Source organism: Numenius arquata, chromosome 6 (genome assembly GCF_964106895.1).
Source record: "Numenius arquata chromosome 6, bNumArq3.hap1.1, whole genome shotgun sequence".
Classification (NCBI taxonomy): Eukaryota; Metazoa; Chordata; class Aves; order Charadriiformes; family Scolopacidae; genus Numenius; species Numenius arquata.
Window position 1 is genome coordinate 63,665,898 of NC_133581.1, and position 15,806 is coordinate 63,681,703.

The window sequence follows — 15,806 nt, forward strand, 5'->3', positions numbered from 1 at the left end:
AGTACTACACAGAATTTTTATATTTACAGTGTTTCTCCCCGGCCCTGAGCCTCTCCTGCTCCCCATCCCTGAGCCTCTCCTCCTGCTCCCCATCCCCGAGCCTCTCCTCCTGCTCCCCGGCTGTGACCCCACACAACCAGCCACAGAACACACAGAGTGTTCTCCATCTGAATCAAGCTGTTGCCAGAAAGTGCTATCACCACCCCCTGCTGGTTCTTTGGGCCTGCCTTTGCCTATTTATGAGCATTCCTTCCTTCGTTTTCCTTTCTTTTTCCTTTTCTCCGGGTTTATAGTTCCTGGTTTCCTGTTACCCTTCCCTCCATCCTACGCTCCAGAATTTCAAAAACAAGTGGAAGTTATGAGAAGCCCCTGTTGTCATCACGCTCAGACTTTACACCTTGTTGTTTTGTTTTACAGTGGGGGCGGAAAGAGAACACATACTCCATGCCTTTTTTTTTTTTCCTTTTTTCTTTTTCTCCCAAGCAGGAGTGAACTGGTTGGAACTGGTTGTAAACTGGTGGTTTAACAGTTAACAAAAAAAAAAAAACACCACAGATGAAGGTTATGACTGGTTTGCTGTTGGTAACCTGAGGAGGGGATGGTGAGTTACTGGTTCTGGCATCAAGTAGACTGGAGAACCCCCCCCCCCCAAACCCACCTGCTAAGGTTTAGTTACTTAGGAGTGATTTTGGCACGGAAACCTTTTGTGGCTTTTATGCATAATTATACAACTATTCTTTTTTCTTTTTTTTTTTTTTTCTCTCTGCAATGAGATGTGCAGTTTAAGCCTGAAGTCAGAGTTCATCGAAGAGCAGAAGATGGAGACAACCAAAGAAACAGGCCGGGTCTCGCCCCAGCGCAGCGGCGGGTGCAGGGACCGCAGGGCAGGCGCGGGCAGGCTCACGGACCTGCCCACGTGAGCAGAAATCAGACGGTGACTTTAGGAAACCAGTGCAGGTTACAAGGAAGCGTAAGAAAACCCTAAGAACAAAAGAGTACGCAAATGCGATGCAGCCAGTGATGTTAAAATCACTGATGTGGCAATTAATTTTGCAATATTACTTCTTGCAATATTACTTCCCCTCCTGTAGCGTCTACAGGATGATTCACTTTGTCCAATACGCTGATGACATTTGTCTATAGCTTCTGCTAATAGAATTTAAAAAAAATAATGTAATAAATCTTTAAAGATTAAGGCTTGTCACATCCGTGACACTGATAATGAAAACGGGAAGCATGTCACCTTGCCCGTGTAAGAACTGTATCCGAAAGCAAGATCCTTTGCTCGTCACGCTCCTACCCCCTGCACAGCGAGTCCGATGAGGGATTCCACGTGCAGGTGTCCAGAGGGAAACCCACGTGGGAGTGGGGACCTGAGCACGGCTGGGGGCTGCCCAGAGGGCAGGTGCTCGGGGCTGGTTGAAAGATGGGCACCCTTCGCCTTGGCAAGTCAAAGAGCAGGATTTGTGCCGCAGCCGAGAGGAGCGGATCATGGTTTTAATTAGACTAAGACATTCCTAAATGCTATCAAAGTCCTGCTCTTGGTATTTGAAGTCCTTTATTTTGATCTAGTTCCCAGATCCAGGAGGTCCCTTATCTGCAACGTGTCTGCTCTCTGATGGTACCGTCCCAGGTCAGCGTTAACCCAGCCTGTATGAAGTTCAGAGTTACTCTGAAATGGATCTTGCAAATATTGAAACCCTGATACTGAGCGACGTCAGAAGTCACTCTGGATGAATGCTCTCCTTCAGCTGACAACAAGTGACAAAGCAGCCTTAATTTTCTGAAATGCTTTCTTCATCTTTAGTTTTACACCATCTCTTGCCTTCCCTATCAAAATGAGAAAGTCATATATGATGATTGCCTCCTTAAGAATAAAAAAAATGAAGATTTCAAGTCTAAATCATTCAATACGTTTGGCTAATTTGTCCTCCCTGACCTGATCTCAACTGTGTTCCTCAGTTCCCACACTATGGCAACTTTCAGTTCTATAAGTGTTTATTTTTCAATTTTGTTTGCCCCTAGGAGCTGCATTTTCCTTCTCTCATTCTCTGTTTTCTAACCACACTTCAAGAGCTTCCAAGGGCACTTTTTTTTTTTAAGTGAAATGTCATTTCACTTTTATTGAATCAGTTCTCTAGTCTTAGTTCTTTTATCACAAAAAATATTGCTGACCTTAAAGATCCCACAGACGTCTGTTTGCTGCTAGCCAGAGAAAGAGTTGGAAAGACAATTAAGAATTAAATCATCCACCATCAGTGATTAAATTATACAAAGAATTTTCGCCTCCCCTTCCTTGGTGCTGTGTCATCACAGAAAAGGCTGTCTCCAGCTTCAGCCCGAGCCCTCCTGCCCACGTCTCTCCTCCCGATGCTTCCCAACAAGAGGCTCTCACTAGTCCCTCCACATCCCGGTATCATCCCTGACCTGTCCTACAGGGTTATTCCATCCTCCCACCGCAGCGGCACTCCAGTCTCATCCACACACACATCCTCCAAGCACCGGGGACAACGATTAGCAAGTTACTACAGTAGCATTTAATGTAAACAGCGAATGAGGCACAGTAACAAGCACCATCACGGACAAAAAAGACCAGAAGCCCCACAAAAGCTGCCATCTTTACCCACGCTCACAGCCAGCCGTTCCCATCGGCAGAGGATCGCAGCTTCTCCTACAAAACATGCTCTGAACTGCAACCGAGGATCTACCCGTTCCTCTCCTCGGCATTCCCGACCCTTCCCAGCTGGCTGATCCCATTTTCCCTGGCAAACCACTGACCGGTTTTCCAGGGAAAACACTCGCTACGGATACTGGCTGCAGTAGGAGGGACGAGGCTGGTAGTTGTGTTTTTCAAGATCTCCTCAGCTTCCAGCTCCCATCCCAGCCCTCGATGGGAGCGGTGAGGTTTAGAGGAGGGTACAGAAGCCGGGAGATGTGGAGGCTCAGGCTTTCTCACCACAGCCACCAGCCCCGTGTCCCCAAGGGCAGCCCTGCTGTAATCCGTCTGTCACCTTCCCCCGGGCACCCCACCGCTGGCATCTGAGATTCCTCGGGGCAAAAGCACCAATGGACAAATTATCAGTGGAGAGGCACAGCATTAACGAAGGGATGGAGGGGAGGGAGGAGAAGAGGACATGACCAGTGACAGGGATCCAAGGAGCCATCCTCTGGATAGCCCACATACCTCTTTCATTGCGTGAAGGCCTATGGAAGGATCGTGACTCTGGGAGACGCTTAGCCTGGGATTTTGAGGAGAAAACTCAAGGAGGCAGAAAAATTTGGACTTGGATCTAGCAGTCTGAGTAGGACAGACTATGAGGGAGCTCTTAACAGCCATCCACCGTGAACCGACGAAAGGCAACTTTAAAACAGGGGCAGGACAAATCTTACTTCAAGCCAAGAAGTCCCGCACAGATGTGTTTCATAAGGGAGAGAATCCCAGCTGGAGAAGAGCATATGCTGCAACTCATTTCTCTGGCACAGGTAAGATTTAAATGCCAGCTACTAATTTCCATATAAAACAGGCAGGCAGGCAACACGGTTATGAGACAGATCAGCTCTAACCTCGGTTCTCATACGCAATTCCCCTGAAGTCAAAACCGTTCCAGATCTCCCTCTACACTCACGACCAAATCCACGGGAGTTTTTGCTCCTGTAGAGGCGCAGCTGCAGGACCGGCACGACTTTGCTAAGAACCATCCTGCCGGGAAACCTGATAATTGTTTAGTTCATCAACTTCTTTAAAATAAGTATTTGTTATAGCTCCATATATAAAATATATTAGCTAAGACCGTTGGGTATCTAGCTCTGTATAGCGCTTAACAAGCATTTTTGGACCTAGGAGAAGTCTGGCTCCTTAACTTCTCTCTTCTCTTCTACATGCAAGTCCTGCCATTCCCTCCGTACCCACCACGCGCACAAGATGCTCACGAGATGAGGTTTATTTCTTTTTTTACTTTTATCTGGTGTAAGAGAATGCGAGAGGTGAATAATTATCAAAGCCTACAGACTGCCCGAAACAAAAGCCAGAGAAAAAAAGAGCTTTACGTTCACAGCAGAATGTCATGATGAGAGCAGCGCTGCTAATTAGTGACTTCCCTTCTATGTTGCATGTAAATTAACTGCACTGATTAAAAACCAGGTTCAGTCTGTAATGCACCTCAATGGCGTGACTTAGACAAACAGCTGACGAAATCTTCCTCGCTTGTACCCAAAACACAGCTCTGTTCAGGTTTTCGTTACCACATAAGTATTTTTTCAACTCAGAGTCTCAGCTATGTGGCAGGACAGAATAAACGCACTTGCGCTGGAGGTGACAGCAGGTCCATTTAAAGAAGCATACAATCGGACACTTTTTACAATCGGGAAAGAAATCCGGGTAGAGACCTCTCCCAGCTAGTCTTAACTCTGTTAAAAAGTTCAAATGTACAAAATATAACGTTTGGAAAGTTTATATTCTCTCTGAATCCCCGCCCCCCATGATGCTGAGAAAATAAAATCGATTCATATTGCTATGAAATTCTATTTTTGCAACTGGTGACACCCCAAGCTTTGTCGATTATGAAGACTATAAAGCCCTCGTCCTAGAGTCCACGTTTCCAGCAGGGAGGCTGCCAGCCCAGTCAAGCAACACAGCAATGACCTCTCTTCCACTGAGAATACTTTTATTCACAAGGCAAAAATTGGGAGAGTTAGACTTTTAGGTTGTGGGCAAGGCACTCGCAAAGTGAGCAAATCTGGTTTTGCTCACAGAAACTAATTTAATGTTTAAGTGCAACAAAAACACTAAATTAGCCATGAAAGATCATGCATATCCAACGGCTTTCACCAGACAGGACTGTGACCCAGGCCTCGAAATACAGAAATATTGTGTAAGTGCTAAGGAATCAGCTCTCTTTTTTTTCCTGCTTCACCAGATGATGTTTCCTTTTGACCAGTCAATAGAAATATCATTTCCATTATAATAATGAAACATTTTTTAAAATACTATATATTTAAGAGTTAATATATGGTTTCTTTTGGTAATAAAATATGGAATACTCTTTTTTTTTTTGTTTTTCCCCCGTGATATTCAGACCCCAAAACTTAAAGGAGAAACATTCATGCTGAAAATAGATCAATGTACAGCACTAGGTCAGAAATAACGTCTCTTGATTAAAACCCCAGCATCTTACCGTGAAACTGCACATTGATTAACAATTCCCTTTTTCCTTTCATCCACGCATTTCATTTTCGACATCTGGCAGTGAGTGAAATACAAACCCGGATTATCCGACGCTGAAGCAAATCTAAGGGCCTCAGCGTTATTTGTTACGGTCCGTCCCTCTGACGGACTGGAGATACTGGTCTTTGGGGAGCCCGAGCGCCCCGTGTCTGGGGTCAGCACCGTTTCTCACACATGCAGGGCACGGCAGAGCGCCACGTCGCAGTCCTGGGTGTTCCGCGCCTGGCACCTCATGCAGCGTCCTCGTTGCAAGGCTCCGCGTCTCGCTCAGTGAGGCATATGCACACATTTCCAAACAAATAAGCTGTGGTTTCAAAAAGACAGCGAACAGGAGATTTAAAAGACTACAATATTGTTAAAAGAGATGGCTAATACAGTCGAAAGAAAAACTTCAGTAAAAGTATAATGCTCTGAATAGAGATGTTAAATTATTTTAATTAATTAAATCTCAACTGTTCATATTAACAGCTGGGCTATTCATTTGGTTGCAAATATCCATTTCCTTATATACAGACAAAAAAGCAAGCGCACAGACAAAGAGATGAAGCCTCTGAGCTTGAGCTTTACACTGTTCTGGACTGTCCACGTGCGCTGCTGTACCTTTGGACGCCAAGGGAAGGGATACGCACCTGCAGTCGTCCCCTCCAGCACTGACCACGTATCTGTCTCCGCTTGTAAATCGAATATTCGTTAAGTGGGCAGAGTGACCTAAAAATCGCTTGTGTTTTGCCTGGAAAAAAACCCAAACAACAATAAAATAAAATTTTTAAAAAAGAAACAACAATAAAACGAGGGTCTAAATACTCTACGTCCTCCTAAATCATGGTTTTATCTACCCTTTTATTGCATCATGTATTTATAGCCTTCAGAATGTTATACAGGTTTTCAAACGTGAAAGATCTCCCAAAGGAAAGCTCCTGTTGAGCTGCAACACAGATTAAATTGTCACCAAACGAGACAGCACCTGCAAATTGGGAACAATGCTCAAGCTAACACAATCAAATGAAATATAGCTTGTCACGGATTAAACTCTACATTTTGTATTAAATCCCTAACACTGAAAAAATTATTGTCATCTTAAGTTGTGTAAGAAGTTTACACTGTGCAGTCTCAAATCCTGAAAATTACCAGTGCTATAGTGTTAGCGAAAAATCTGTAAACTCTTCATCCATGGAAATACACAGATGGGACTAAAATTACCAGCTGCCTTCCTCATCTGCCAAAGGGAGGCTGGAGACGTGGATAAATGCAACTAAGGGCTTTGGGATTTTCAGCCTGAAGGCACGGTGCTGACACAGCCCGGCAGACAATGCTAACACCTACAGGAGCTTACAGCAGGAGCTATTGCACAAAACGGTAGGAAAACTTTGAGGGGAAGCGTTCCTATGAGTCCATAGAGCTCAAGTTACATAGATGCATTAAAAAGCTACAAATTTAGAGAAGGAAACGTTTCAGAGAATCGTAGAACGGTTTGGGTGGGAAGGGACCTTAAAGATCATGGAGTGCCATGGGCAGGGACACCTCCCACCAGACCAGGTTGCTCAAAGCCCCATCCAACCTGGTCTTGAACACCTCCAGGGATGGAGCATCCACAACTTCCCTGGGCAACCTGTTCCAGAGTCTCACCACCCTCATAGTGAAACACGTCTTCCTAATATCTAAATCTCCCCTCTTCCAGTTTAAAACCATCATCCCTCATCCTATTGCTCCACTCCCTGATCAAGAATCCCTCCCCATCTCTCCTGTAGCTCCTTCAGGTACCAGAAGGGCTATAAGGTCTCCCTGAAGCCTTCTCTTCTCCAGGCTGAACAACCCCAACTCCCTCAGCCTGTCTTCATAGCAGAGGTGCTCCAGCCTCTGATCGTCCATCATACATCTTCTAGAGAAACAATATAGGACCGTAATACCGACAGTACTCGTAACGACACAAAAAAAGAAAAGTTCTTACAAATTTTTCAGGACACGGGAAGTCAAACAGTTTGACCATGCCAAAGTCATCGCCTGTTACAAGATTGATTCCCGAGTGAGAGACACAGGCACAGTTTACATCGGCTTTTTCAGCGTGCCGGGACCAGATTCCAATCACTTCATCCCCTAGAACGCTGCAAGGGAAGAGCAAGAGATCCTTTGGAAAAGTACAGCAAAAACAACAGAGTAAGGAAATAGAAAGCATCTAATATTGTAGCCGTTTTTTTAAGAATGTAATTTTGTAATTTTTACATTTTATTCTTACACATCTCATATAGGTTTTACTCTGTAATTAATCTTTATATCACTCCATAATTGCTTCTGAAACTGATTCAGTGACATAATTCTCCAAATAATGTGGCTGATGACAACACTAAGACGCAGAGGTGAAATCAGCAAGTACTAATATTGTCACATCTGCCAAAAAAATGAATAAAGAAAGGACAACTAAAACCAGAATGTCAGAGCATAAGCATGAGATGAATAAGTTTCAGCTCCTGGAAAATAAAAATATATATATTCTCACTATAATTATGTTATGTTGATTCTGTAACATTTTCCTATCAATTAGATGAAAAGTTTCCTTGAGCCCAGTGAAGATTCTTCATTATAATCAGAGAAACCGTCCTGAACAGAAAACATAATTATCTTAAGATTCCAAACCAGCCATTTATAGAAAATTTCCTTTGTAAAGCCTTGTGAAAAGTTGCTTTTTATTCAGCTCAGCTTACATGTATGTGGATATTTCCAAGAATGCACAGAAACAAGCACTTTATAATTTGCTAATAAGTGGGAATAATTTGCTGATAATTTGTGGGAATAATTTGCTAATAATTTGGGAAATTTTCTGTAATTTTTCCCCCCAAATCCAGTGTACTACAGTCAAGAAGGAGTGATTTACTTCAGCCATACTGAATTGGGTCAGAAAACACAGGTTTCTTGTTTACGTATCAAAGAGGTGACAAAACTGGATTACCCAAACAGAAACCAGGGAGCCACCAAAATGAGATTTTCAGAGCCCCCCCCCCGAAAAGCTCATCGTTTTCGTCACGTCTTGCAGGAAATAGTCAGGATTATTATTGTTTGAAGTGGTTCATATGTGGAAAATTTTCAAGTATTTATTCTCGATTTTTGTCTGAGGTTGCTAATCAGAGGACAATAACTAAAAGCAGGCAAAGGAGCCTGAAATAAGGCACAGGAAATCAGATGTGCATAGAATATAAAATAAATTATTTAAATGTGAAATATAAATAAAATATGGTCTCATTCTTCATGTAATTTATACGTCTATTTTGAATGAAATATATTAACTTTAAGGTATTTAAAAGTACTTTTGTATACCTTTTAATATGCAAACGTTAATAGCAACTTTAATATACAGATACCATTAGTGTAATACTGTAAATAAAACTTGAATTATCACAGGCTTGTGTTGCCTTTTCATATATTGATATGTTTTAATTTTTTACTCTCATCCCCAAATGGCTTTTTTGAAGCAAACACTGCAGTATTCCAGGTAACTGGCAGAGTGCAATGAAAAACTACTGAGACTGCTGGAGATGTATCAAAGGAAGCCAGAGACAGACAGCAAAGAGAAAGGCCGACACAAGAGAGATCAGATCTTATCGGATGTCCTCACGGGTCAAACAGCTCAAGTTCTACTGAGGGAATCTCCTATGTACTGTCTTCTGCTGTGCTGTTCTTGCCTGATGCGTTGCCAGAGCAGATGGGTGCGTTAAAAGAAATTATCTGACAGAATGAAGGGATGAAATATACTTTTAAACAGTAGGCGCTTCCCCTGAAAGTTACAAGGTGTAAAGGTGCGACTCATTTATTTACCTTGTCCAAGTAGCCCACGTTATTCTGTCAATCACAGCCTGGTCCACAAGCTGCTTTCCTGAAGGCACTTCATAGACTTGCCTTTTGTAAGACCCAGTAGAGACCTTTGAGATGACCACAAAGAATTTAGAATCCATGAGCTTGTTTGAAAAGATGAAAACGTAATTCTAAAGGGCTTTGAAAAGCATTTTCTTGATAGTTATCTTTTAGTCTGTAAGTAACTTAGCTATTAAAACTTGCTAATGAGTTGAAAATTCTCAACAATCTATACAAGTGTAAACCAACAGTGAGAAAACATAAGAAATCTTACATTTTTAAATGTTTAATTAATAAAAAAATAATTGAAACATCTCACATTCTGCACGTATTAATTCTCTCTCTATATTGTGTGTGTTAGTATGTATATGTGTGTATAAATAAGGCAAAATAAACTCGTATCTCTAAAACTGACACAAAGATACTCCTCTCAGCCTGAAGGTGCTGATTTGATAGCGAGAGCAGCTTATTCCTCCTCTCAGATGTGAGTGAAATATAGGAAGCAAAGTACAGCCACTTTATTTTGATTTTAAGAAACGTCTTGAGCCCTGTGCCTGGGAGCTGGTGCTCCACCATGGTTTTGGTGCTGCTCCACAAATGCTTGCGCTGAAGCGATGAGTAACACGACCGTCCTGGTCAGGGATATGAGGAATTCACGGGGCCCTGGGGCTCACAGACTGACAGAGTTTAAGACAGCCCGTCAGCATCACAGAGGTAAAAACGCAGGGAGACACATTACAGTGATTTTGAAATCTGTTTCTCGTTCCTACACTTAATTCTTGTATTTAATACAGGGAGAATATTTTTTTAACGTAAGGAGAATACTTGCAGAGTAGCTGTCGTGAGTATGTTTGCCATTCAGTAACCCGAACAATTAACGACTGATACCTGGAGATAAGAGCTATCCGCAGAGAAGTCCATCTGGATCACAAAACTCGGGATATCTTTGCAATAGCTGACTCGATTTAGCGTGGGACCCAAAGTCAGGTCATAAAAATCCACCGCATTCTCACTGGAACCAACTGCCAAGTAACGAGAATCTGGGCTAAACCTGAACAGGTAAAAGGTTTTTATGAACACAGGTTGGCACTTACAACAGATTCTAATATTTGAGAAGCACGGGGAAATCTGCATTTCAAGGATCGGCTGTCCAGAACTAAAAATGGGGGCAGAGCATTTTGTCTGCTAAATAAAATGACTTCTGAAACAAACTTTTCAGGGAATGTATATGAAGTAGAAGGTCACAATAATTTTGGTACAGCCGTCACATATGAGTGAACTGGGAACACCTCTGGAAGAACTCTGTTCATTATCTGATCTCATTACCATCTCAATGGAATAACAGCTTTGCGACATGCCCCTGGTGACTACGACTCTCTAACAATATACTTACAAGGCTACAAACTTGAAAAATTAAATGCTGTAAACGAAGAAAGGCCAGACATTCTAAATGAAATGTACTGAATAAAAAGACGTGAAATCAAACCTTTCATGTGCCCCACGTATCTTTGCACAACGCTTTCTTCCCCCCAGTTTTCCTTTCTAGTCTTGAAACTCAGTAGCCTCCTGAGCTGAACAAATTCCTCACAGCCCCTTCTGTGTTACCAGGGAAGTTGCTTTATTTTTATTATCTCCAAGACATCCCTTGGGACAGCGTTCTGATTCCAGCAACCCCCTAACTCCTAACAGGGCTCTCCTGCCTTCCTGCCAGCAAGGTTCCCATTTGCTCAGATTTCTCCCACTGATGCCACTTTGCTCTCCAGAAGCCTCCCTTAACTGGTCACGGTCACTTTATCTCACAGAAGGAAGAGTCTTGCCCTCCACTCAGGAAACAGAAACCAAGTTTCACTTGTGCTAACTCCTTTCTAACAAAACACAACAAAGAGCAAACTGACTGACAGGCATTTCCACTGCCTCTAACAATCCAGTCTTCATCTGTAAAATTTTGATCTCATTTTTACCTCCTACACATCATCTCGCTCTGCTCCTTTTTGCACTTTCTCACCCGGTTAGGACGGTCTCTTCCTATTGTCCGTTTACTTTCCCATTCACCCTTCGTTTTAACTAATCCCTGGAAATAGCATCCGACGCTCCCCCTGTGGTACTGCCTGGTTTCTGACTGATTGCTACCTCTTGTATCTTCATGTACCTCCTCCTTCCTTTTTATTCCTGGTATCAGAGTGATCACACAAACCCCACATTTCACTCACTGATTCAAGCTCTCTGAAATACTGCAATGCTCCTGGGAACATAAAATTGTATTTTTAAAAATCGAAATAATACAGATTTCTAAAATACTACAACAGACAAAGGCATCACATTTTCTGACCTGATATCTTGAATCGCTGATCTTCTGTCCCTTTTTTTCCCCCAAATTTTTAGAGAGGTCACAAGTAAGATAATAAATTCTCCATTTTTCATGCCAATAGCCACCATATCACCTTCTGGGCTGTAACAAACAGTACGAGCTGCATGTCCTAAGCTGACTTTGTTCAGCATCTTCTGTGAAGAAATAAAAACCCAGAAGAGTAAATGTTTCCATTTGTTCATATTTCAAAAGTACCTTATGCTGTTTGTTACTATCAGATGGATTATTTTCAGAATACGTTAAAAAAACCCCAAGTTTGAGTCATCAACACCACCAAAAGTCTAGGATTTTTAAATTTTTTTTTGCCAGAACAACAGCTATTCTCCAACACCTACCTTTTCAGCAATATCCCAGAGTCTTACTGTGCCATCTTCTGCAGCAGAAAGGAAAAAGTCTCTGGAAGGATGCGTTGCCAGGCCCCAGATTGGTCCATCCATATGACCATTAATTAGAATGTTACATGCAGCATTTTTCTCTCCAACTTCGATTATCTCGGCATTTCTTGTCCCAACGAGAATTTTCCCCTTGAAAAACAGTAAAAGAATTACCTCTGACATAATGCATTAACTACTTGTGATGAACAGTAATAAAAATGTAATCTAAAGCTAGAGTTCTGTCAAGAAGATTTGCTGAAATCAAGTAATCAAATAATCAAAGATAATTTATTTTTTAAACTGCCCTATGATTTATTGAAGTACAAAGCTATATATAAATCATGATGCTAGTTGACTTATTGCTTGCGAGTCAGACATTTGAAGTGTGAAAAGAAAATAGAAAAGAAATCCTTAGTTTGTCTTTAATAAAAATATACACGGAATATTATCCTAAGACAGATCTCCCGAAGTAGATTTTTTTCTGCTGTAAAATCAGTTTTCGACACCTTCTAGCTCAACCTTTAATTTCAAATACTAATTATAAGAGGAAGTAATTTATCATATATTTAATGCTATAGATCAATCCACAAATTATAAACTTTATTTTAAAGCCACGATGCTTTCCTTACCTTGCCTCTGCAAACAGAGCGAACACAGTCCGTCAGTTGTCCCGTCTCTAGTCTGAAGGCACGACATCGTTTCAGCTCTTGATCCCAGAGCTTAACTGCTCCTCCTTCCTTGGAACTAGGAAGAAATCAGGAACAACCATGAGTATAAAGGCTGGCACAAAAAAAGACAATTAATGTGTGAAAAAACTGCATTATTTAATGTAATGTACTGTAAACGAGGTGTTTTAATATGTTTTAAATCATTAAAGATTCCATTTGTTTTTACTGAATACGCTGAGCCTCCCAGCTAGGCAAGAAATGCTGACTCAAAGTCCTCGTACAACTTTACAGAACGAGTTGAAGGATAGTCGCTGAAGCTCAGTCTGAATTAGTAGCTTTCAGGGAATTTGTCTGGTCAAAGGAACAGTTAAGTGTGTGAACAAACTCCCATCTTATTGTTAAGACAGGCAGGGATTATCAAAATATAGTTGAGGGAAACAGGAAAGATGCGTATTTTACTATTGTGAAATAAATGACAAAAGATTTTCACTTTTGTGAAAATGACACTATTAAGATTCTCATTCATCCTCCTTGACTTCAGGTTCTTCAGCAGGGCACCCAGGTCAGGATCCTGGTGCCTCTGGGCATTCTCTTATAATAAATGGAAAAAAATAGGTACTTGAAGCTCATGTGGGCTTATCTGCCCTTTAGAACTGGTACTTTTTTTTTCCCTACCACCTATTCAGGGATCCAAAAGTGACTATTCTTCTGGCTTTGACGTCTCAGCTGCCTAGTGTTGGATGGGATGAATCCAAACCACTTTTAAAGAATACATGTGCATGCAGAAAAAAACAAAAAAGACGACTCACGGCCTTTCTTTGCCTCCTGTAACGATCAAACCATCTCTCAATGTGGTATACATTGTGAAAACAGGTCCGTTGTGAGCTTTGGCCACAATTCGTATCAACACATGATCTTTCCAAACACAGACATCTCCACTGATAGTACCTGTAAACGTCAAGTTATTCTGAAAAGGGGAAAAAACATACTCATCATCTGATCCTGAGTAAGGCAGGAGGAAAAACATTCAGAAATAAAGATCATCACCATTTGCATTTCGGTTAGATTGCTTTTATTTGCTGCTGAGTAAGAGCAAATTGTGGAAGGGGTAATAAGAACCTGTAGGGATAAAACAATGAGCTTTTTTCTTGAAGCCTGAAGCATGCTTTCCTCTAGCTAATAGGCTCCACGCTGCAAGAAGAAATGCAGTGACTTGAAGCTTCAGCCACAGGGTCATCTACGTTCTCAGCCTATCAGGTGTGCAAACTGGGGTAAAAAAAGCAGAAAACCAAAACCAGTTTTGACATTCCCCACAAACAGGCAATTTGCACCCCCTTGCTACGTACATTATGCTTGTTTTTGTTTTTGTTGTGAGGAAGTTACTCATTGGATTACAGTAACCAATAGCTTACGAAGAAAACAGTTTGACTTAACGCAGAACTAAAAGCTGCCTCTTCTTCTTTACTTCTGCTTCCTGTTTTTGAAAGGTAATAAAAATAAACGCAATTACCTCTAAAATTTAAGGGCAACGGGTACTAGTCGTTGAGCAAAACTGTTTTAGTAACTTAAGTGAACAATCCTCAAATCCAGTGCCACGTGTAGCACTTTAGGGTACCAGCACACAAGCAGAGATTTGGCAAGAACACTTTCCTTGACTGAGGTGGGTTGATGTTCTACGTCCTTTTTTTAAGGAGTATGCGTGGGGATGCCCTAACAAATGAGTAAATAAAAGAGGACTGGAAATGAGTTTGTAAGCAGATCCTCTGATCATCCTCCCAGCGTAACTGTTGGGCTGTTTCCAATTCCTGTTCAGGAGCACCTGAACTACCTCCTTCTGAGACAAAAACCAAGGAAGAAAAGCACTCCCAGAACTGATCCCTACAGGAAGTATGGAGAACACACCAGGTTTGGCTTTATTCAGTTTGCATAGCTTTTAACAAAACCCCTGCATCCTCAACCAACCTCATACCATACTCCAGGTCATTCATACAGCCTGATTTTCATGCTGAAGAATGAAAGAATTCATTCTGAAAGAATTCAAGAATGAAAAAATTTTCATGCTAAAGCCCTCCCTAAGGAAGTTCCCAGAGGTTTCCCAAACCCCAGACTAATGGCTGAGCTGCGCATCTCATAGTTATCATTTGGAAGGTATCTTATTGCTTTGTAGGACTCTCTCTTAAATCAGAGGTACCTGAAAGAGAGACACACCACTCTGGAAAAGTCTCATGAAAAATTAAACCACAGGCCAGTTACAGTTCCAAAAATCAAAATGACCTATATTTGCTTTTTTGAAAGCATACAAATCCATAATCTTTTTTATTTTCTGTTCTCCAGAAAGCTGGAATTAGTTCTAACCAGCAGGCAAGTAGTAGAAACGCTAGCCTGAGTTAAATAAAACGACTGACATACCCATCAGCAGGTTCGAAAAGTCTCACTGAACTGAATAAAGGCAGAAGAGTAAAAATAATTTTTGTTTGTATGCATTTTAAAATAGTTTGTTAAGGTACGTACCGCTCCAAAAGCTACAGAAAGCATCGTTTGCATTCGGGCATCTTCTATGGAGCTCAGCAGCCCTTTTTTACTGAGAAGAGCTCTTCCAGCCAGTGTCCAGAACCTCACGTGTTTCACTCCCACAGAAACAAACTGGGTATCTGAATCTGGTCTGAATTCTGCTACAAATATACGCTGGTTGTGACCAGCTCGGCTGGCAATTTTGGCACCTGGCAGAAAGAAAAGTGGACGTTTTGAATTTGCTGAGAAAAATATATACATTTATGGTTAAAAAAAAGATATAAAAATTACGGAGAATTATGAGTCATCCAAGACCACACAGGTTGGGAAGAAGAGCACAAACTGCTTCTAAATTAAAACTAAATTAAGATGCAGATTAAATAAGATTAATAAGACACAGTAGCAAAGCGTAGCACCTAAAGGGACCATCTACTTGTAATTTTTCATTTCCTCAGGAGTATAAAAAAGTTAGGAGCTCAGATCCAAGTAAGTTTCCATCTTCTCTTAAATTCCTACGACTCCTCTGAAAATCCCAAACTCTGGCCCAATTACAAGTGACTAATGAATGACTTCTCGCCAAATTTTGTCCAAAGTTAGAAAACTTTCTTCTTTCTGCACAAAATGCAGAAACCGATTTCGTTACATATGGTCTTAGATTCAAAGGTAACGCCTTTCCCGTCTCTTCAGAGCTGTTAAAATCAGACATTTTGGGCAACGAGGCTGGTGAGGGGTCTGGAGCACAAGTCTTACGAAGAGAGGCTGAGGGAGCATGGGGCTGTTCAGCCTGGGGAAGAGGAGGCTGAGGGGAGACCTTATTG

The 15,806-nt window shown here is 41.6% G+C and overlaps 1 protein-coding gene across 1 annotated transcript in view; it reads right to left on the bottom strand.

The window, feature by feature from the left end:
* Window positions 1–5,060: 5,060 nt before the first annotated feature.
* Window positions 5,061–15,806, bottom strand: part of EML5 (EMAP like 5) — a 97,736-nt gene continuing 86,990 nt past the window's right edge. The window contains exons 35-44 of the mRNA XM_074149590.1: window positions 14,989–15,197; window positions 13,287–13,444; window positions 12,439–12,553; window positions 11,771–11,959; window positions 11,397–11,569; window positions 9,956–10,118; window positions 9,032–9,135; window positions 7,173–7,326; window positions 5,854–5,954; window positions 5,061–5,528 (exon numbers count right to left, since the gene is read on the bottom strand). Of these exons, the coding sequence (XP_074005691.1) occupies window positions 5,492–5,528; window positions 5,854–5,954; window positions 7,173–7,326; window positions 9,032–9,135; window positions 9,956–10,118; window positions 11,397–11,569; window positions 11,771–11,959; window positions 12,439–12,553; window positions 13,287–13,444; window positions 14,989–15,197 (1,403 nt within the window). The 3' untranslated portion in view covers window positions 5,061–5,491. The remainder of the gene's footprint in view (window positions 5,529–5,853; window positions 5,955–7,172; window positions 7,327–9,031; window positions 9,136–9,955; window positions 10,119–11,396; window positions 11,570–11,770; window positions 11,960–12,438; window positions 12,554–13,286; window positions 13,445–14,988; window positions 15,198–15,806) is intronic.